The sequence below is a fragment of the Monodon monoceros genome, unplaced genomic scaffold, assembly GCF_005190385.1.
Source record: "Monodon monoceros isolate NGI ecotype Baffin Bay Population unplaced genomic scaffold, NGI_Narwhal_1 Super_Scaffold_8, whole genome shotgun sequence".
Taxonomy (NCBI): domain Eukaryota; kingdom Metazoa; phylum Chordata; class Mammalia; order Artiodactyla; family Monodontidae; genus Monodon; species Monodon monoceros.
Window position 1 is genome coordinate 65,353,001 of NW_021703785.1, and position 22,326 is coordinate 65,375,326.

General features: G+C 36.5%; 1 protein-coding gene across 2 annotated transcripts in view; it reads right to left on the reverse strand.

The window, feature by feature from the left end:
- Window positions 1–1,468: 1,468 nt before the first annotated feature.
- The window catches only part of RFC3 (replication factor C subunit 3), a 34,663-nt gene continuing 13,805 nt past the window's right edge, over window positions 1,469–22,326 (reverse strand). The window contains exons 9-12 of one of the 2 annotated variants that reach the window (XR_003791730.1): window positions 20,611–20,680; window positions 19,151–19,415; window positions 3,435–3,611; window positions 1,469–1,551 (exon numbers count right to left, since the gene is read on the reverse strand). Coding sequence is in view for 1 of the 2 variants with exons in the window: in XM_029210184.1 (XP_029066017.1) it covers window positions 19,224–19,415; window positions 20,611–20,680 (262 nt within the window). In the remaining variant the exon portion in view is untranslated. Of the gene's footprint in view, window positions 1,552–3,434; window positions 3,612–18,495; window positions 19,416–20,610; window positions 20,681–22,326 lie in introns of those variants that run through there. The other variant, XM_029210184.1, reaches the window with a different exon arrangement.

Below are 22,326 nucleotides of genomic sequence, written 5' to 3' on the forward strand. Positions count from 1 at the left end.
GGCAAAGAATCCCAGATAGATTTGGGGATCTGAGCATAGAGGAGACCAGTGCCCCACTTCCACTAGAGACTATGCAAGAGGTAAGCCTTAAAGGGGCCCCTGTATCACCATGGCAAGGTGACAGTGGGTAGAGATGGTGGCATGAGGAGTCTATACCAAGGCACCTGAGAAAGCTCCACAGAGCACAATTTTGCCTGTGCCTCCCTGAGAGACAAGGGGGGGGGGGTGTCACTAAAAGAGAGCTTGCACACTCATCACATCCCAGTGGCTGAAGGGAGCACAGTAACTGGAGACCAATGGGGACCCCAATGCCTCAGGAGACACCACACTGGGACAGTCGCAGACCCCAGGAAACAGGTAGAATGACACATTTGCCAGGTGCCAGCCTAGGCAGAGAACGTCCCAAGTGTAGTCTCTTCTCCATGACTTGAGGTAATGGAACTTCCCCACAATTGAGAAGTAGTCTCAGAGGAGGAAACCTGAACTGACTGGGGGGAAAAAATAAGACTCTGAATTGACTAAGAAAGCCATAATTTGACTGAGTCTACCATGAATTGGCTGAGATTAAATCTCCAAGGGGAATGAGGGGCTCAATGTCAATGTTGAGTTGGAGAAAAATGATTACATTTTTGCACACCCAAATTTGTCACCACTGCATAATTAATACCATACTAAATAGTTTCATAGCAATGATAACTTTCAATGATAATACCCTTTCAACTGGGTCCCGTCATTTAATTTTTGCCCATTTATCCCTTCAACAAATATACTGAGCACCTATATTTTCTAGGAATTGTACTAGACAGCTAGAGCAGAGAACAAAACATATGTAGCTGCTCACTGTCTTCACTGACTTCCAACTAGGAAGACTAACAATGAAGAAGTTATTACAACAAATTACTATGGCCACTATGACAAGGGAGGAGTCCTAACCTACCCTTCTAGGCAAAACAACAGTGACACAGAACCCCCACAGAATTAGCAGACGTAGAGAAGGGAAAAGTATCCCAGAGAAAGAAAACACCATACCCAAAGTGCCAGGAGTCACATAGAGAAGGATGACATGGCTACCCACTGCTGAGCATGCATTCAGCACTTGAGGATACACATCGTGTGTGTTATAAATGGAGTTTCAAATTCAGGGGGTTACGATGCCATAGTTTAAAGAAAAAGGTAGGACTAAGAACTAGAATCAGAAAAATAAATTCTGTGAGCAATACTTTCTCAATATTTGATAGCTTACCATTTCTATTTCCACTTAAATAGGTAAAGAGATACCTCATTTTTCTATGACTGGAACAGAGACAGCTAATTGCTTACCCCAATATTCATTTTCCACTTTTTCTCTGATTTAAAAATAAAAAAAGGATTTTACTCAGTGCCATCATATGCCTAGCTTTTCTCCAACTTCAGAGGTGACCAACAGAAATAAATCCCAGACATTGAGAAGTAAAAATGTAGGAGGTACCTCTAGTAAATCTTCTTTAAAGTTTCCTTTGTCCTGCTGCCATCCTAGAATATGACCGTGATGTCTGCATCTCCAGCTGCCATCTTGAAATATAAGGACAAAGTTCATACTCTAGGGCTTGTAGAATGAAGAGTGGGAAGTATATCCTGATTACCAATAATTCTGTAGAGCCATAAGACTAGCCCACCAAATTGCTTTCACATGAGAGAAATAAACTGTCATGTTTAACCCACTGTTATTTTCTTTTCTGTTTATGCAGCCAAACCTAATCCTAATACAATGTTGTAAAGAGTTGACTTAGGATAGCTGAGAAGTAAATGTTCTAAATCTACAGCAAGGCCCAAGACACAAATCAGATAACTGTAAAGCTAAAAAGAAATCTAGAAGTCATTTGGTCTGTTTCGTAAACTTGACCATATCACTCTCTGGGGTACAGCTGTTCAAAGGCTCCTCCTCATTGACAAGATAATGTCGAAGTTCAAGTTTCTTGAATGGTCATGATCCAGTCCTTTCTACCTCTCCATCCTGATTTCCTATCAAAGAAATTATGTTCAGGAATTATCAACTAGTTTTAGTATCCTGATACAACATGTACTTCATAAGCCCATGTGTTTATTATGTCCTGTTCTTACTGCTAAAAATATACTTCCCCTGCTTGGCCATTTTGCTCAAAAATGTACTTCTCCATGAAAGATACCTACCTCCAAACCACCAGACAGACTGATTGCTTCTTCCTTTGTGTGATCTTTACGATATACATATTTTTTCTAATATTATACTTAGGCATGTAAATAAGTAGTCACCATCTAATGTGATATTGTTTATTTCTGTATTCCTAGTGCCCAGCCAATAATATATAGTAGTAGGTGCTGAATATCTGTTGAATTGACTTGCATTTCAGATTAGGAAATTAAGGACTCTGAAAGAGTAATCAACCTAGGTATTAACAGAGCACCAAAGTTTACATCAGGAGTCAAAAGAGAAAAGATGAAGCCAAAATATCATTTTTGTATCTGATAGAGGTCAAGTTGGAAGACCTGGCTTATATTGATATCTTGGGACTCACTAATGAGTCCAGAATTGGGCAGACTTACCCAACTAGGCACAGAAGCACTGGACCAGGGCAGGACTCCCCATGTGGAATAATGGAGGAGAATTCATGGTCACTTCCAAGAGGAGAAAGACGGGAGCTGAGCTGAGCTGAGCATGCCCTGTTATTCCTCCAAAATGGACTCATAGGCTAAGAATCTCCTCAGAGGCAGGGTGATTGATGGGGCAGAGGGAAGCCCAGACCTACAACTAATTGAGCTCCTTTCACATGACCAAAGCATCAGAAGTGGGAAAGAGGACCATTCCCCAGATTTTGATTCTCTTAACTCATTGGGCTTAAGCATGAAGCTGTGGATGCAAATAATCAATTAAAAAATCTATAATAAGAATAGAAGAGAGCTTTATTCAAGCCAAACTGAGGACTATAGCCCAGGAAACAACTCTCAAGGGACTGCTCTGAAGAGGTAGGGGAAGAGCCAGTATATATATGAATTTTTTGGCTGGGAAATACATGTAGTCTAGCATATATCTTGGTAAAAAATTACTGCTAATCACAAAACACAGATATCTCAAGTTAATGATTTTAGTGTTTTTCTATGTATAGGAAGATGCAAGAATCTGGAGTCACTGAAATTCTTCCTTAGATATGCACCTTAACTATCTAGGACCCCCGATATATCTGAAGGACAGAATGCTTCATCCTGTTTTGTTTTGTTTTTTTTGCATCTTGAATTCCCCTTAGGGCACACTGTCAGTGGGGCAACTGCAGTGGGTTGTGATTTAACTCTTTGCATAACTGGATGATGAGTGACACTCTTTTCTTTAACGGTTAAAGCAGATGTACAATGTCTGTTTGACAGGCCATGAGAAAGTTCAAGCCAAATCACATTATAAGCCCAGAATGACTTCCCCATACCTCAGTATGTGAAAATTCCTTCCATCAAAGCCTATGGTCAGTAAGAGTTGTAGCTGTCTGCCTTGGGAGACCTTTCAGGAGGCCACCTTCATAAGATCACAAGCTACACGTCTCTGCTCTTTTGAGTTTCCTCCTGGGTCTAGTGGCAGGCAGCTTAAAAGTCGTCCCCACAAGAATCTGCAATGTGTCAGATGAATACATTCAATATATCAACTTTGAATCCACTCCATACCAAAAGCTGAAAATGTATCCCTATTCTATTTTCTGTCCCGAATTATGTCCACATATGCTGTCCAATACAGCATGACAAAGGTTCTGCAGAGATTAAATGCTATCTTGAAGATACTTCGATAATAAAACGCCTATAAAGAGATGCTTCAACTTTGAACACGATTTCCTTTCTATTATTAAATTTCATGAAATAAATTAAAGTCCAAAGACTAAATTCTTTTACAAGTTGAAATTCAAAAACATTGAAATCCAAAGGAACTAAAGTCTGAAATCAAATTCTTGTGTGTTAAAGTTCAATGTGCAAAGTTCAATTACAAAACAAAAACCATTTGCTGATTTGTTATTCTACCGAGGCTCAGCAAGAGGGATTTTTCTGCCTTGGTAGAGCGGGGTCTCTTCAGCAACTACAACAGTTCCTCTCTGGAATGGATTTGGAGTTTCCGAAGCCCCAGAAGTCATAGTAATTCAATACTTAGTCCCTCAGGAGCCTCACTTCTAAAGAACCCTAAGAGTTAACAGGACACACAGAATTATCACAAGGTTTTTCCAGATCCATCTAGTTTAGAAAGCCATTCTCCTGCCCTTAGATCAATTACAAAATTACATTCCCAGAACCAGGGCTACCAAGAGCCTAAGAGAAATCTGATGATGTCTGGCAAAAAAGGAAAATATTCTTGGATTCAACGTAGTAGGAAGTCTGTCATTCAAGACCAATTGTCTGGATTGCTTACTTAAGCCAAAGGAAAATTCTCCGAACAAGAAGTTATTTTGAGACTGCACTTGCATTTAGCACTTTCATTTACATTTCTTTACATTTACATTTTTGTGAGAAAAAAAAAATATCTATGCTTCCTGCATCCTCACAGAGTGTCACTTGAGGCATTTCTGCCTCCTTGCACATTTAGATAACTGTAATGGGGTCAGCTCCAATCACAGGAACTCAAGTACCTTTCTTCCCCATCCAGCACCTCTTAATTCCATTTTCCTATTAAACCTTGGGCCCCTAATGCCATGTAGTGACGTAAGTGCATCACCTCTCAGAAAGAGGCTTTTTTGGTCCTGTGCCACAGTGGCTGCCTCACTGCCTCTGGCTCCAGGATTGCTTGGGCAGTGAAATTCACCCCCTAGAGAAGAGTTTCCATTCATTCCCAATTTGTTTTGGCTGAAGACCCACCCTGAACAGATTCCTACACTAAGTGATTTTGACGCTTCTGAAGCTTGTGTCCCTGGGGAAAAGTTTTAAATGTCCCAGCGTCTGAGTAGCTTTTTTGTTCAACTACATCTTTTTTCTGAAGTACTGAAACATACCACTGGTACTGAATTTCCCTGTTATTTCCCCACTCCTTTCAGGAAGGCTATTTGAGCTTAACAATTTAATCTACTTCTTAAAGTGGCCACTTTCCTTCTCTAATCCGTGTGGGAGCTAATGCTACTTGTTGAAACTTAGCGCCTCCCTTCCATTTATTTCATCTTTGCTTTCTGGTTCAGTTATTTTTATAACTTCTCTGGATTCTTCATCATCATCATCATAGAGAATAAATCAACAAGTTCTGGATTCGTTGTTCAAATTTTGTCTACCTTACTCTTGATGAGATGAATAATCCCCGCCTAGATATATTCTTCCATCAGACATTTAATCAAAGCCTGGACTTGTTCTCTGATTCTCACATCTAGATTTCATCACATCTTCTCTCAACTTTCTTTTAGGATCCTCATTTCATAAATGTATTGACCAAGGTCAGTAAGTTCCCTCAGGGCAAAGGTAATGCCTGTTTCAACTGCAATGATGTGTCATATGGAAACTCAGCTGAAAAATGCTTTGAATATTTCACATGAATTTCCTTCCTCAATCCTGCCCCAGTTTTTTATAACCACTTGGTACAGCTGTCCCACTCTTTAAGGAGTGGTTCTCCAACTGCTCTGAGTGGGGACCTATGGCTTTCAGAAGTCATCATCCCTCGGTGACTTGGCCTTTCTTGAAGGAATCAGATCTGCTATCTGCTAGATTTGTGTGGATCCCAGTCATCATTTCTGATCTAATAACAAAAATGTCTTTCCTTCTTTTAGAGCAGTTGGAATCTGGATACTGCTTTTTCCCCCTTTTATATTGGTCTAAAATGTCATCTTTAAGATACCCTTTTCTTCTTTACTCTTCCTTAACATAAATGAATAAATTTTTTAAATCTCTTCCTCCAGCTTAATTGGCCTGTGTTCCTTTATTTCTTTTAATCTTTCACTGCTTCTGAGTTTGACAGTAAAACTGAAGTACATCTTTCAAACCACTACAGTTTCTTCTTGTTTTCCTAAGCAAATGAATTTATTACTAGAGGCAAACAGTTCCAGGCACTGAGCATTTTTGTTTCCTTCTACCTTTGGGTTTGTAATAATGTCATTTAGTTGAATTTCTATCTTAAGGGGATGGCATTATTTAATAAGGGCTCACATCTCTTATTTGTTCATTAAGTCTAACACAAGAACAAGGGTGAAGCCACAATTTGGGTGTCAGATATCAAGCCAGAGTTATAACACAATATTAACATAGAGCCGATTTGAGATTCTATGATAGGACAGTGAGTCTTGAAAGTCAGAGGAAATGCCACATGGAATCAAGGTTAGTCAGTCCCTCCAGAGTGCCCTCCTTGATCCTGAAAGAGGAATAGAACCTAGTATTTCCAATCTAGATTACCTAGATTACCTAGGCTTGGTACTAACCATATAAAGCTAGAACATCTCTAGTGCTCTGTTCACATGCAGAATTCAGCTGCCTTGCAGTTGAAAAGTGGCAAATATTCTTCTGACAACCGATGTGTAAATCAGTTGTAAAACTCTTCTCTGCAATGGAATCTTTGTCTCAACAAGGAAAAGCAAGGCCTGTGCAGTAAACTAAAGCAATCTACCTGAAGCCCCCAACACAGCCAGAGGGTTGTGTCTTATTTTCTCACATAAATTGCATAAGTCATATGTTACAGTCACCTGCTAAGCTCAAAATACCTCATGACAGCTAAAATTTCTTTCTCAGGCGGCAGAAATTCAAAGTCAAGTACAAAAGTGTAAAAACACATTTGGCCTAAAATAAGCCTCTATAAACCAGCAAGGTTTCTCCCTCAAACTAAAGTCCAAGACCCACGGTGTGGGCCCCGGATGCACAAAAAGCTTCTGACCAAATTGTCCCCCTCGAATTTTTCGTTTATTTTTCTTTCTCAATGTTGCTGGTGAATAAACAAAACTTGGGAATCTCTGAGAGCCCCTCCCCAATAAAAAGCACCTTTAATATACACTAGGCTTATAAACAAGTTGAGAAGTACAACAAAACAGTAAAGTAGGAGGTCAAAATAATGCCTGTTACTGAGAGAGGGCAGGCTGCAGGATACGGTTTGTTGGGGGGCAGGGGCGGGGGTGCAGTGCTAGAGGTGGATAGGCCTCCCTGTAGGTAGGAAGTCTGACTAGTTAAGATTTATAACTTAGAACACACAGGCTCATTCCAAACAGGAAGAAAGCTGAAGCTAAGTCAAGCAGGTTCATTTATTCTTCCCAAAGTTGACAATCAAAAAAGACTCGATCTCTCTAGGAGCTGGATGAATAAAGGATGGAGAGAGACCTACAATGACATTAAGAGGTCTCACTTTACAGGAAGGAAACATCAGAAATGGGAATTATTCCCAGCTAACAATGCTTGCAAACAAAGTTAAATTCTTTGCTTACTGGTTTTTATACTGAGAACGTTTCTCAATATATTTGTGCAATTCTGATAGGATATTCTCATATTTAGTTTTCAGTACCACATTGCGCTGCAATTTAATAAATCCCATTCGTGGATTACCAATGTTTCACAATATCGATATTAATTCATTTTCATAAAATTTGATATCAGAAAGTCAATTTTAGAATTTAGTCTTCAACTACACAATTTGGGGAATGTATTCATAGTTATGTCTGTTATTTAACGTCTGGAAATTGATTTCCCATAAGATTATAGGCCAGATGATTCACTGACAACTAATTTCCCAAAGACTTCAGTAGGAGCATATGTGTAATGGCTTAAGAATGACCTTACACAAAAATATTCACCGTTTAGATGCACTGCATTATCAACTAAAGAATCCAATGTTTGCAAAACAGGAGATAGGGGGTGGGGAAAAATTAAGAATAGATTTTCCCTTAGATGACATGAGCAAAGTTGACTTCTTTCAACAATTCAAAAATCATTCTCATCTAACCTTTGTGTAAAGACAGCCTACACCTATATTATTTTATGCACTCAACTTATCCAAGATATATCATTACGTTTATACACGTTCTTTACCTTCTTTTAACAATGATTTATTTTCAATGTACAGGTCTTAAGCATTGTTTTTTAAACTTATTACTAATTATTTTAGCATTGTATTTGTAAATTATTTAAACTTTACTTTCCAATAATTTACTTGTTTATATAAAAATACAATTAATTTGCGTATATTAACTTTATATCTTGCGAGCCTGCTAAATTCACTAATTTGTTAAAAGAATTATTGTTTAGGATTTTTCAGGTAAACAGTAATTTTACCTGCTAAAAAACCAATTTTCCTCCATCCTTTTGTTTCCTTATGCCTGTTATGCATTTTTCTTGCCTTATTAAACTGGCTAGTTAATGATATACATGCTAACAGGCTGGGAGAAAATGTACTTACTTTGAAATGCAGCAAAAACATAAGATGACTAAAGAATGGAGTGATGGGTAGATATGTGATAAAGCAAATACAGTTAAATGTTCACTGTAAAATACCAGCACGAATGTTCATTGTCACTTTTTTTTCAGTTTCCTGTATGTTGGAAACTTTAATAAGATGACATTAGGAAAATAAAAACCAAAGCAACAATCCAATTTTGAGAGAGGGACTGAGGACAAAAGAGACAAGGACAAAGGGACATCATAGGTTTCGAGAGACAGGCTAAAATTGGTGAAATCCAAGGCACAGGATTAAAAACAGATGAGCAGCTTCTCTGTCTCATCAAGAGAAAATATGAATGCACACAGAGTAAATCGGATACATACAAATGAACATACAGTAATATAGGATGCATACATATTTGGTTTTGGTAGCTGGCTGGTAAGGAGATAAGGTTATCTGCTCTAAATGAAGTTCTGGAAAAGGCATTGTGGAGACTGGATCTGAGAAATGTGAGTTTGCTGGGTAGTACTGAGGGCCTATTTCTTGGTTGGTGGCTATGAATGTAGTTGAGGGCAGTCTGTGCTCAACTGCCTGGATCCAGTTTCTTCACCTGTAAAACAGGATAATAAATGGCCAACTTCAAGATCATTAAGAGAATTAAGTGAGAGAATGCCTGTAAAGAATCTAACGCAGTGTCTCACATAAAGACCAAGAACTTTTTTCCATGCCTACTGCTAGTGATTTTTTTGTACAGCCGCACTTCAGGAAGTTGCTAAAGTTTCTCATGCTGCTATCTACAGAGAAGGTAATTTCAGTAGGCGATCAGCTCATCAAAAGAGCTGAAACAGGCACAGAAAGTACAAAGCCACAAAGGTACCATGCAGTGTTTGTAACCAGCATTAGGTTGTAATTTAAATGAGAGTTAAGGTTTGTAGGGACCACTTTCCTTTACTGAGAGGAAAGTAATTTATTATGTCTTTCATACCACAATCAAACTGATAAAGAGCATCTCATGGTAATACTCCAAATTTCTACTGGAATTGTAAACAGGAAAGAAACCAAGGGGCAAATAGCTAATAAAATTTAGTTCATCAATTTGAAAAATATGAAATGATTATGTCTTTCTTGAGAACTAGGTAGAAAGAAAATGGCTGCTAAGGGTTGATTCTGTAATTTTTAAGAAATGTGTTTCATGATTTGGAGGGCTGTAATTTGGAAATAACATTTAAATTCCTATTACTCAGTTCTATAACTCAAAGTATAACACAGTACTTAAGGAAAAACCACAGCAAGAGGTTTTTTTTGTGTGTGTGACACATATTACACAACTTCAAACCTTAGGAACAAAATTTAATTTATATTATAAAAACATAAAATCAAAGGGGAGTGACATCAGTATCACGACAGCTTAAGATGTACCTCATCTTTGTCTTCCCACCAACAATAAAATTTGGCATCCACCTATGGAAAGAAATCCCTTTCAGGAAGCTGTGGAATCCAGCACCATAAGCCAAGGGACCCGGGAGGAGTCTCGTCCAGCCATCCATCAGGTAATAGGGAGACAGACCTCAGTCCCAGATGTGGACCCTGTCATGGCCTATAAACTGGCCCCAGCCTCTTTCAACCACCATCTAGGAGCCCCTGAGAACACCAACTTAGACATTCACTCAAGGACAAGAGAGACTTTTCAAAAGTTCAGGTTTCCAGAGAAGTCCCAGAATTCCATTGGAGGAAAAAAAAAAGTTTGGATGTATTGGAGGACTTCAGAAGTAAAGAAATAATGCAAAAGTTCAAAGAACATGAAAAATCAAGATAACATGGACACCACCAAAGGATCACAGTAATCTTCTGGTAACCAAACCCAAAGACATGGAGATCTGTGATTTACCCAATAAAGAATTCAAGTTTTAAGGAAGCTTGATGAGGTACAAGAAAACACAGAAAGACAACTGAACCATATCAGGAAAACAATAAATGAACAAAATAAGAAGTTTAGCAAATGCTCATAGCAGCACTATTTACAATAGCCAAGACACGGAAACAACCCAAATCCCCATCAACAGATGATTGGCTTAAGAAGATGTGGCATATATATATATGATATATATATATGATATATATATATATCATATATATATATGATGGAACATTACTCAGCCATAAAAAAGAATGAAATATTGCCATTTGCAGCAACATGGATAGACCTAGAGAATATCATACTAAGTGAAGTCAGACAAAGACAAATATATAAAGTCATTTGTATGTAGTATCTAAAAAGTAGTACAGACGAATCTATATACAAAACAGACTCACAGACACAGAAAACAAACTTATGGTTACCAAAGGGGAAAGGGAGAGGAGAAGGATAAATTAGGAGTTTGGGATTAACAAATACAAACTACTACACATAAAATAGATAAGGAACAAGGATTTACTGTATAACACAGGGAACTATATTCAATAACTTGTAATAACCTATAATGGAAAATAATCTAAAAAAATACATATGTAACTGAATCACTTTGCTGTACACTTAAAACTAACACAATACTGTAAATCAACTATGCTTCAATTAAAAAAAAAAAAGAAGAAGAAAAGTTTAGCAGAGACAGAAGTCATAAAAAGGAACCAAATGGAAATTCTGGGGCTGAAGGATACAATGAATGAAATGAAAAATGAAATAGAGAATATCAATGGCAGAATGAATCAAGCAGAAGAAAAAAATCTGTAAGACTGAAGAAAGAACTCAGAAATTATGCAATCAGAGAAGAACGAAGAAAAAAGATGTAAAAGAGGACAGAAAGTTACATAATCTATGACATATCATCTAAAGGACCAGTTTGTAAATTACTGAAGTTCCAGATTTAGAAAAGAGGGAGAAGGGGGCAGATAGCTTATTTAAAGAAATAATTACTAAGAACTTCCCAAATCCATGGAGAGATTTGGAAATCCAAGTTCGTGAAGCTCATAGGTCACCCAACTAAGAGATTCTCTCCAAGGCACATTATAATAAAACTGTCAAATATCAAAGACAAAGAAAGAATCTTAAAAGCATTAACAGAAAAAAGCTTGTATTTACAAGGCAACCCCCATAATGCTATCAGCAATTTTCTAAGAAGAAACCTTAGAGGTCAAGACAGAGTGGGATAATATATTCAAAACACTGAAGGAAAAAAACTGCCAACCAAAAATATTTTATGTGGCAAAGCTGTCTTTCAGAAATGAAAGTGAGATAGACTATTGCAGACAAAGCTGAGAGAATTCATCACCACTAACCTGATTATAAGAAATGCTGAAAGGAGTTCTTCAAATTGAAATGAAGAAACACTAATTAGTAATATGAAAATGTACTGAACACTGGTAAAAGTAAGTACACAGTCAAATTCAGAATACCCTAATACTGTAATGCAGTTAAGTGTTAACCACTTAACTTTTGTACAAAGGTTAAAGGACAAGAGTATACGAATTACTATAGCTACAATGATTTGTTAATGAATAAACAGTATAAAAACAGGTAAATTGTGACATCAAAAGCATAAGAGGAAGGGGGAGTAAAAGGATAGTTATTGTGTGCAACTGAAGTTGTTAATAAAATAGACTGTTATATCTATGTTTTATGTAAGCCTCATGGTAATCACAAAGCAAAAATCTATAGTAGACTCACAAAAGATAAAGAAAAGGTAATCAAACATACCCCTACAGAAAACCATCAATTCACAAAGAAGCAGCAGCAAAAGAAAAAAGCAAGGGACTTACAAAACAGCCAAAAAAACATTAATAAGATATCATTAATAAGCCCTTACCTGTCAATAATTACTCTAAATGTAAACGGAGATTCTTCAAATAATTAAAAATAGAATTACCATATGATCCAGTAACACCACTTCTGGGTATTTATCCAAAGTAAATGAAAACAAGATATGAAGCCTGTATCTGTACTTTCATGTTCATTGCAGCATTATTCACAACAGTCAAGATATGGAAACAACCTAAGTGTTCATCTATGGACAAATAAAGATGTGATATACATACATACACAAACACACACACATAATTATTATTCAGCCATGAAAAAGATGAAAACAGTGCCATCTGTGACAACGTGGATGGACCTTGAGGGCATTATGCTAAGTGAAATAATTAACACAGAGAAAGAAACATACCGCATGATATCACCTATATGTGGAATCTAAAATAGCCGAACTCATAGAAACAGATAATAGAATGGTGGTTAACAGGGGCTGGTCAATGGGGAAATGGGGATACACTGGTCAAAGAGTACAAGCTACCAATTTTAGGATGAATAAGTTCTGGGGATCTAATATACAGCATGTTGATTATAATTAATAATACTGTATTACATACCAGAAAGTAGTTACAAGAGTAGATCTTAAGTGCTCTCACCACAAAAATAAAATTGTAATGATGTGATGTGATGGGAGGTATTGCTAATGCTATGGTGGTAATCATTTTGCAATATGTAAGTGTATCTATCAACACATTGTACACTTTAAACTTACACAATGTTATATATCAATTATATCTCAATAAAGCTGGGGGGAAAAATGTAAATCATACATTTTTAAAGAACTACGTAAGATAGTGATTCACACCCAGGAATCAGGGCTTTCATTTAAAATCCTGACATCAAGACTTTTACTGCCAGTTAAAAAAGAGTAACTGATACTGGACTTGCCCTCCATTGTAAACAACTAGAAAACGAGACAAAACATAAAAGGGATGCTACATCAGACACTGGAGCAGGCAGTGCAATGCTTTGCTACGTTAAAGAAAAGAAACCAAGGAAGTAAACTCTAAAATCACCCCTGATTTCTGCCTAGAGGCACTTTCCAGCCTACAGGGTAGGAAGGGCAAACCCAGGCAGACAACTGTGACAACAATGAGTTGAGGAGAAAAGAGCAAAATTCAGAGACTGGGGTGGCTGAACATGCATGCAGAGATCTGGAAAGAGGAGAATTATACAGAAAAAGTGCAACAGAAATCTGCATAAGGGTTGCCTTGCATCCTTGGCTGATTACTAAGCTGCATATACATTCAGTATGACTCCACAAAGCCAGGCAGAGAGAAAAAAAACAAGCAAACAACAACAAAAAAACTACTGGGGAAAGACCTACTAGAAACTAAGCTGAATAGTTTAGTATGTGTGTGTGTTTGTGTATGTATGTATATCACATCTTTATTTGTCCATAGATGAACACTTAGGTTGTTTCCATATCTTGACTGTTGTGAATAATGCTGCAATGAACATGAAAGTACAGAGCTCACACAGGGCTGGAAGACAGTGAGTTCTGGTGACCCAGGATGTAGCTCTTCAATGATCTCTGGGGCATTCGATCAACACTAGAAAGATCAAACCACAGCTGTAAAGCTCAACTAGGGATAAAGACTACTCTAGGCACACCCTAAAAAAGGTTAAAAATAAGCATGAAAAGGATCAAGCTGCTAATCAAATAATTGCCTGTGAAAACAAAGTTCAACACTGTTTAAAGAAAGACGGTTTCACTGGATGATCTTTAAAGCAAGTTAGACTGTGCTTTAGACTGTGCTTTAGACTGTGCAAGAGATTAGTGAACTTAAAGGCAACAGAAACTATTCAAACTGAAGGACGGTGAGAAAAAGTCTGGAAAAAAGATAGAAACCCTGTGATTTACGGGCACTATCATGAAGTCAGAGATGTAACTAGAGTCTCAGAGGAGAGGGCAGAAAAATAATGAAGAAAATGGCTAAATTTTCCTAAATTTGATAAAAAACACAAATCCACAAATCCAAGAACTGAAACAAATGTAAAGCCAGTATAAAGCAGTATGAACACAAAGAAAAATCACGCCAAGACACACCTTAAACTGCTGGAATTGGTCATAAAGAGAAGTTGTAAATCTTACAAGGAGCCATAGGAAGTAAAATAAAACAAAAAACGCATAGGAAAAAAATTAGAATGCAGATTCTCCTCAGAAACAATGCAAACTGAAACACAAAACTGTATTTTTAAGATACAGAAAGAAAAACAACTGTCAAACTACAATTTTATACCCATTAAAAATGCTTTTCAAAAAAGAATGCAAAGTAAAGCCATTTTAGGCCAAACCCCCCTCCCCCAAAAAACAAAAACAAAAACCTGGGAGAATTCACCAGAAGATCTGCCCCACAAGAAAAGCTAAACCTGTTTCAGAGTAAAGGAAAATTACATCAGATTGAAATTTGCATATACAAAAAAAGCAATGAAGAAATGAGTCAGTGGAGGGCTACTTCTATTAATTGAAACAGGAGGAGATTGAGTAATTTCCCTCCACAGAAAAGTATAAAAACAGACAAAATTGTCAAAAAATAACCAATCATGACACTGAAAATTGATCAAAATCAGACAACAAATTTGAAAAATGTTTATTGTTGAAAAACTAGATTTGGACAAAAATGGTAGCAACTCCATGACTTTGTATACTTGGTATTATTACCTTGTACCTACCACTTCTTCAGTAAAAACTGTACCTTTATAAGTTTAAGGCTAGTTGCAGCCAGAGTATTAGACTGAATTAACAGTTGGGAACAAGGAAAACCCATAGCTTTGCTAAACCAAGGTTGCAAGTCCAGTTCATGGCCACTAAGAAATCAATCAGATAGTGAACTGAGAGATCCTGGAAATGAAAGAGCCACACAGTGGCTAAGACAAGCTCTTAATTCACACATACCTGACCGACCGCTTAAGTGGAAAAATGAAAACCAAGGGATACTGAGAACTGGTTGCAACCTTGAATGTTTTCCTCAACCCACATACAGCTCAGCAGACTTAAAGTCTCAACTTGAAGATGTCTGAGTTCACACTCCACCCAAATCATTGGGTTGATCACTAAACTATGCAGACAGAAAGATGAAGCCAGGCTAAAATAAAAACAACTGAGTAGAAACATCAGTGGCAGCACAATGCAAGGAAGATAAATTACAGAGTTTAAGTATAGGTAAGCTAGGAAACAAACAAAAAACATTAAAAAATATCAGAAAACCAAAAGAGAATCCAAAGTTACTAAAATATATTATCTAAAAGTAAAGTTTTCAGCCACAAAATTACCACACATTGGTGTAGGGGGAGGGGGAAGAAGTATAATGATACACAAGGGAAAAAGCAGTCAATATAAACTGACTGAGTGGGACCAGATGCTGGGTTCAGGAAAGACTTCAAAGCAACTATTATAAACATGTTCAAAGAATTAAAGGAAAACATGCTGACAAGGAGACAGAAAATAGGAAATTGTAATAGAAACATTGAAACTATATAGAACAAAATGGAAATTCTAGAGTTAAAATGTACGAACACTAAAGTGAAAAATAAATTAGATGAGATACCAGATATGAAATGGCAGAAGGATTCAGCGAGTTTGAAGATTTATCAATAAAATTATCCAAGCCAAAGAACTCAAGAGAAAAAAGACTAAAGAAAAATGAACAGAGAATCAGCCACCTGTGGGCCAATGTCAAGTATTCCAGGATATAAGTAAAAGGAGTCTCAAAGTAGATGAGAAAAAAAGGTCAGAAAAAAAGGTTTGAATAAATAATGGCAAAAAAATTCCCTAAATTAATACTAATACTACTCATAATAATCTGATCCAAGAAACTAAACAAAGCCCAAGTAAGATAAACACAAAGAACTACAACTAGTTACATCATAGTCACCTTGCTAAAAGGCAAAGAAAAAAAATACTGAAAACATCAAGAAGTAATGTATCATGTAAAAGTGAACAATCATATGTTACTGGCTAACTTCTCATCAGAAATAACAGAGATCAGAAGGTAGCAGAAGGAAATATTTGAAGTGCTAGGGGAAAAAATAATAAAAATTTTAAATGAACCTAGAATTCTGTGAGTGAAGACAAAATAGGTACATTCCAGATAATCAAAACTGAGAGAATGCTAGCAGACCTTAGCTGTAAGAAATATGTCTACCATACAAACTCTAATCAAAAGAAAGCTGGAGTGGTAATATTAATATAAGATAAAATAGATTCAGAGTAAGGAATATTACCAGAAATCAGGAGGAGCGTTCATAAAGGGGTCAATTCATCAGGAAGACATAACAATCCTAAAATTTTATGCACCTAATGAGCTTCTAAATGCATAAAAACCCAGAAGAACTAAATTAGACAAATCCATAAATACAGTTAGCGATTTCAATATTCCTCTTAGTAAATGACAGAAAATTAACAAGGGTAGAGAAGCCTTTAAAATATATCTGAAAATTTTCAATCATTTGGAAATTAAACAACACACTTCCAAGTAATCATTTGGTCAAAGAAAAACATCTCAAGTGAAACTGAAAAATAGTTTGAACTAAATGGAAATGAAAACACAAGATATCAAAATCTGTAAGAGGAAGTTAGATCAATATTCAGGGTAAAATTTGTAATTTTAAATGATAGAAGAGAATGGTCTAAAGTCAATTACCTAAACGTCCATTTTAAGACTCTGGAAAAATAAGATCAAACTACATCAAAAGAAGAAGGATGGGATTAATAAAGATAGAAAAGGTAGTCAATGAAATATAAAACAGACAATATAGAAAATCAATTAAACCAATTTTATAGAGACAACTAGAATGCCCATACAATGCTGGTAGGAATATAAAATGGTACACTTTGAGAATCTGGTGACTTCTTAAAAGTTAAACTGACACCTATCTTAGGTCTAATTATTCCATTCCTATGTATTTACTCAAGAGAAGTGAAAACATATGTCCACAAAATGACTTCCAGAAATATTCAGAACAACTTTATTCATACTAAACAAATCCTGGAAACCCAAAGGTCCATAAACAAGTCAATGGGTTGTAAAAGTGTATATAAACATACACTGATCAATGAACATTAAAGAAATTAATGAAATATGCAACAATATAGACGAATGTCAGTTATAATTCTGAGAGAATGAAGCCTTAACCAAAGACCATACAGTATTTGACTCTAAATTCTTGAACAGGCAAAACTAATCTATAATGACAGGAAGCAGATCAACGGTCACTTGAGTTGGGGTAGGGGTGGGCTGACTGCAAAAGGGATATGGAAGAAACTTTTCAGGGTGATGGAATCTGTATCTTGATTGGGATGATGGTTACACTGAATACCTTCGTCAAAAATCAAACTGCAGACTTAAAATGGATATGTTTTATTGTATGAATTATACTTCATTTCTCTACATCTCAAGTTTCTTATTCATAGCTCAGAGATAATACCTCACAGAGTGGTAAGGTTATAATGAAATAGTACACATAGCCAGTGCAATGCCTACCATGTAGTAAGCAGTTCATTATTCATCAGTTCGCCACCTGAACACCTGCTGTTTCTAAGGAGCTTTCAAGACTCCCATACCATTATTAAGATAGCTGCAGTTAAAAAATTCTTCATAGGGAACTAAAATACCTCTCTCCAACCTACATCCATTGATCCTAAGTCTACCCTCTCTAGAGCAGTGGTTCTCAAACTGAGGCGTGCATCAGAATCACTTGGAGGGGTGGTACAACACAAAGACTGCTGAGGCTTATCCCGATCGTTTGATTCAGTAGACCTGGAATGAGACCTGAGAGTTTGCATTTCTGAGTTCCCAGGTGATGCTGGTGATGCCAGGGATTCCACTCTGAGAAGCACTGCTTTAAGGAAACATAATTTATAAGACCACTCATACTTCCAAGTGCATCATTTTAAACACTGGAAGAGTTAACATATTTTTTAACTTCCCTTTTTTCCAAATTAAAGCAGTCGTAGCTCTTCCAAACCTCACTTTCCTAGTTCTGTTAGAATGTCAATATCCCTCCTAACATACATATTTTTTAACTTCCCTTTTTTCCAAATTAAAGCAGTCGTAGCTCTTCCAAACCTCACTTTCCTAGTTCTCTGTTAGAATGTCAATATCCCTCCTAACATGTAGTCCCCAGGACTGAGACTTCCAGTTGGGACCTGACTAGTACCACCCCCCCCGCCACCCCATAAAAAAGGCAACAATCATTTATCTTAACCTGAACAGTTTCCCAGGTTTAGGTTTTTCAGTGTGTGTGTAGTTGTGTCTTTGTCAATCAAACACTTCCTGATTGTTTATCACCAACTGCTAAAAGAGCAGGTCTTGCTAATATTCTTATACAGAGCCCGTCATAAACTTCTGTCAAGCAAACCCTTTGTTCCATGAACCAAATTCCTGAATTAAAAAATGCTCCAAAGGACAGGAACAATAATACAACAGTATACTTGTTCAAATCAAAGAGTAATTTCAACAGTAATATACCTTTGCTTCAGAACTATGTGATGCATATTCTTCAGGAGTCTTCAAGTACTTAATGAAAACATGCTTATCTGAATCACTGAAAATAAAAGCTGAAATTCTAGTTTCAACAGAAATGGTATGTGCAATTTTCTCCACACCCATGCTATTACGTTTCAAAATTAATTCCTATATTTCCTGCAAAAATATAATTCTTGGTTGAGGGAAAAAATGATTAAACGTAATGACTTACCAAGCAAAAATTTATGTACCTGTGGCCAAAAATGGTCATCTGAAGGATAGAAAACAATCCCTGCTTTCTTATGTGTAAATTTCCTCCAGCAGGTGAGAGAGTATACAGAAATGAGAGGATCAATACTGCATACTTGGAAAACAAATTTTTAAAGTAAATTAAAATCATGTTCCTAGACTCTAAAGTTTCTAGTTGTATCCTTTCAATACACTTCAATAGTACAGGAGCAATTATTTAACCTAGAGAATAATGATTAATAATTCAGAGGAATTATTACAAAAACCACAAATAAGACATAATTAAGTAAAGTTAGTTTATTTTACCTGTAGCTCTTCCAATATAAATTTAACGTAAATGCTGATACTGAGAAATATTAGGAAGAATTACTGATAGATGTCAGAATATCATGCCTTCCAATCCATCCTCCATGAACTTCTTATAAAGTGCCATAAATTTGGCCACAAATGCTTCCAAGTGATAAATGGCTTTGCTACCCAGCTGTAGACGATGTTCATAGTAAGCTGCCATCTGGGCCACTTCCCCTTTCAGCTGTCCATCACAATTATGTAAAAGTTCTGAGAGAAGGCCCTAAAGAAAGATAACTAGTAATTAAAAAAGTAATCATTTTTTAAAATATTAGCTGAAAATGCTTTATTTCTCTCATTCAAAAAGGAAGTAAAGCTTAAGTTAAATATGTTCTTTTTTTATTTCTGATGAACCAGCAGACTTCATCCAAAAGTACATACCATTCTATAATGTAAAGATGTGACAGTTATCTTTCATATTCCAACTCTAAATATTTAAATGTACAAGGGTGCAAAGATATAAGTACAAAGATGCTTACCGCAGCATTATTAATTATAATAATCTGTAGACAACCTAAAGCTTCACCAACAGGGGTCATATCCAAAAACTGTGGTATAGTCATATAATGAAATCCCACCCATCCACTAAAAAGAATAAGGTAAATCTGTACTGTCATGAAACAGCAACCATACTACACTGCTGAATTTTAAAAAAGAAGGGGAAAAAAAACAAACAGCGCAGGACACTGAAGTTTTGTGAAACACACACATATATGGGCTTATTTCTATGTGACTAGAAAAGAGGTCTTATGTAAACAGAGTGTGGAGCTTCACTTTTTTCTTTGTATATTTGGTATCATTTGAATTTTTTCATGTAAGGATTACCAGGTAATTTTAATAAATACAAACAAGCAAAAAAACAGTGTGTTCCCTAAAATCTAACAGTCAGCCTATCCATCCAGCTGGGGAGTTGATTAGGTTTAGATCAGCCCTAAAACTGTGTCTTACAATGTCCCTCTGCCTCCTTCTTTAACCTCATTACTCAAGTGCACCGGGCCTTGCTGTCTGCAATACTTGTTCCCCAGCTACTTATATGGTTCCCTTCTTTTAATCCTTCAAGTTTTAGTTTAAACATACCTTTCTCACAGAAGCCATCACTGACCTTCCATAACCCTGCCCTCCATTGTTACCATTTCACCTTGTTACTTCCTTTGTGGCACCTGGAACATTCTGAAATCCTCTTGCTTCGTTTCCCATTTCACCCCACAAAAATGCAACTTCTCTGAAGGCAGGCCCACCCGTCCCCTTCAACACACCCCTAAAGGTGCCTGAAGCACCAGAAGCTCAATAAATATCTGTTGAACTAATGAGCTGGACAGAAAGAGGTGACAATGTATCTTAGTGCAGCAAAAGCCCTGAGATCACACAAAGTCCAAGTTTTATGGTTATAAACAGTTCAAAATTTGAAATCAGGATACCTTCATTATTATTTCAGGAGGAATACAATGAGTCAGAAGCTCATAGAGTCTCCCACGAACTTCAAGGAGCCTATAAAAAACAAAACAATATTCTGTGATAAAAATAGGAGGTAATTTTTCCTCTGTACTGTCTTAGTTTACGAATTAAACATCCCAATACAGACATTTTCTTAAATGGCTTATCATACTTAAGATACACCTATGGAAGCTTATCCTAATTTCAGTTCATTTTTCTAAAATGATATAATAATTGCTCACTAAATATTAGCTGCTATTCAAATTAGAAAATTATGAATTTTCTAAGATAGGTCAAACAAGAATCAAGACTAAGGGGTCAAAAATCAGAAGGAGCCATTTGGTACTGTGTGGACCAATGTTCAGAATGACACAAGCCATCCCAGTATTTCTGCACAGCTCCAAGGTTTTCTGAAATTAAGAGAAATTTCTTTTTATACAGCATAATGGCATCAACTCCCAAAACTGTTAGTCTAAATAGGCAACAGCAGCACTCGAACAAGTTCATTTATGAGCTGTCAAAACCTGTTTGGAAACTGGAGGAAAGGGCCACAGCAGCTAGAATAATTAAGTAAAGTAATAATCAACTGAAGTCTTAAAAATACATCTAATAATAGTCAAATAGTCAAATACTGCAATATCTGTACCTAAATCTCTTAAGAGCAGGAAAGTTCAACTACTACCGCCAATTTTTCTTCATTAAAATCAGAACAAAAACAAGAAAGTCATCTTTAGCGTGGAAATATTTTATGAAAGTAAAAGGCTCCCAAGACACGCTTTGTTTGAATTTTATTTCTTTAAAGCCTGAAATTTCTTCACTGCTTGACAATATTTTACAGAACGGAATGCACATTTTTTCCTAAAGTCAAGGTTTCTTTTCTGAAGAACCTACCAAAAACGTTTGCACTTTTCGAAAACTATTAATTTCTTCAACTAAAATAAATGAATTAATAGGAATTCAATGCAAATACCACATACCCATTATCTATGACTATTCACCTCCTCTAATCTATATGGTAGCCCAAGAGTACATATTATCATTTCCTTTGAAGAATTTCTTATAAAAAATAAGAATTCATCAGATATACCATACAAGAAGAGAAACATGGCATAATCCTCTCATGATTATTTTCACGTAAACCAGGGAAGCTTACATTTCAGTGGTTGCATTCAGTCTAGTCTGTTTCCTAAAAGAATCAACCCTCTCTAAAGTCCAAAGATGGTTTCTCAGTTCTGACAGGCAAAAAATAGTAGCAAGCTGTGTCTCAGTGAGCCTAAGGGACCTTCACTAGACGTTCCAAAGGTAGTGAGTGGGCCTTAAGACTGTCACTCTTGATTTGGAGAAGAGCAGACTGCCCTTCTCAATCAAAGCTGTCATGATAAATCAAACAAGCAGTGGCTGAATACTCTCAGCATGGTCTACTACTGAAGAAGAGACCTAGGAAGTAAACAGAAACAACCGTACAGCAAATATGCACAGAACACTTCCTAAATACTGATGGCATATACACAATATTATTCTTAACAAAGCCTATCATCACACATGAGCACCGGGTCTTCTAGTTCTCAATCCATTATCACACAATCTCTTCTGCTCTTATAACAAAGGTACAAGTATCCTTGGCAGAGTAAAAATAATAGCATCTTCATTATACAAATGAAAAAGCTGAAGCTCTAAGACGAAGTTACCTGCTCAAGGAC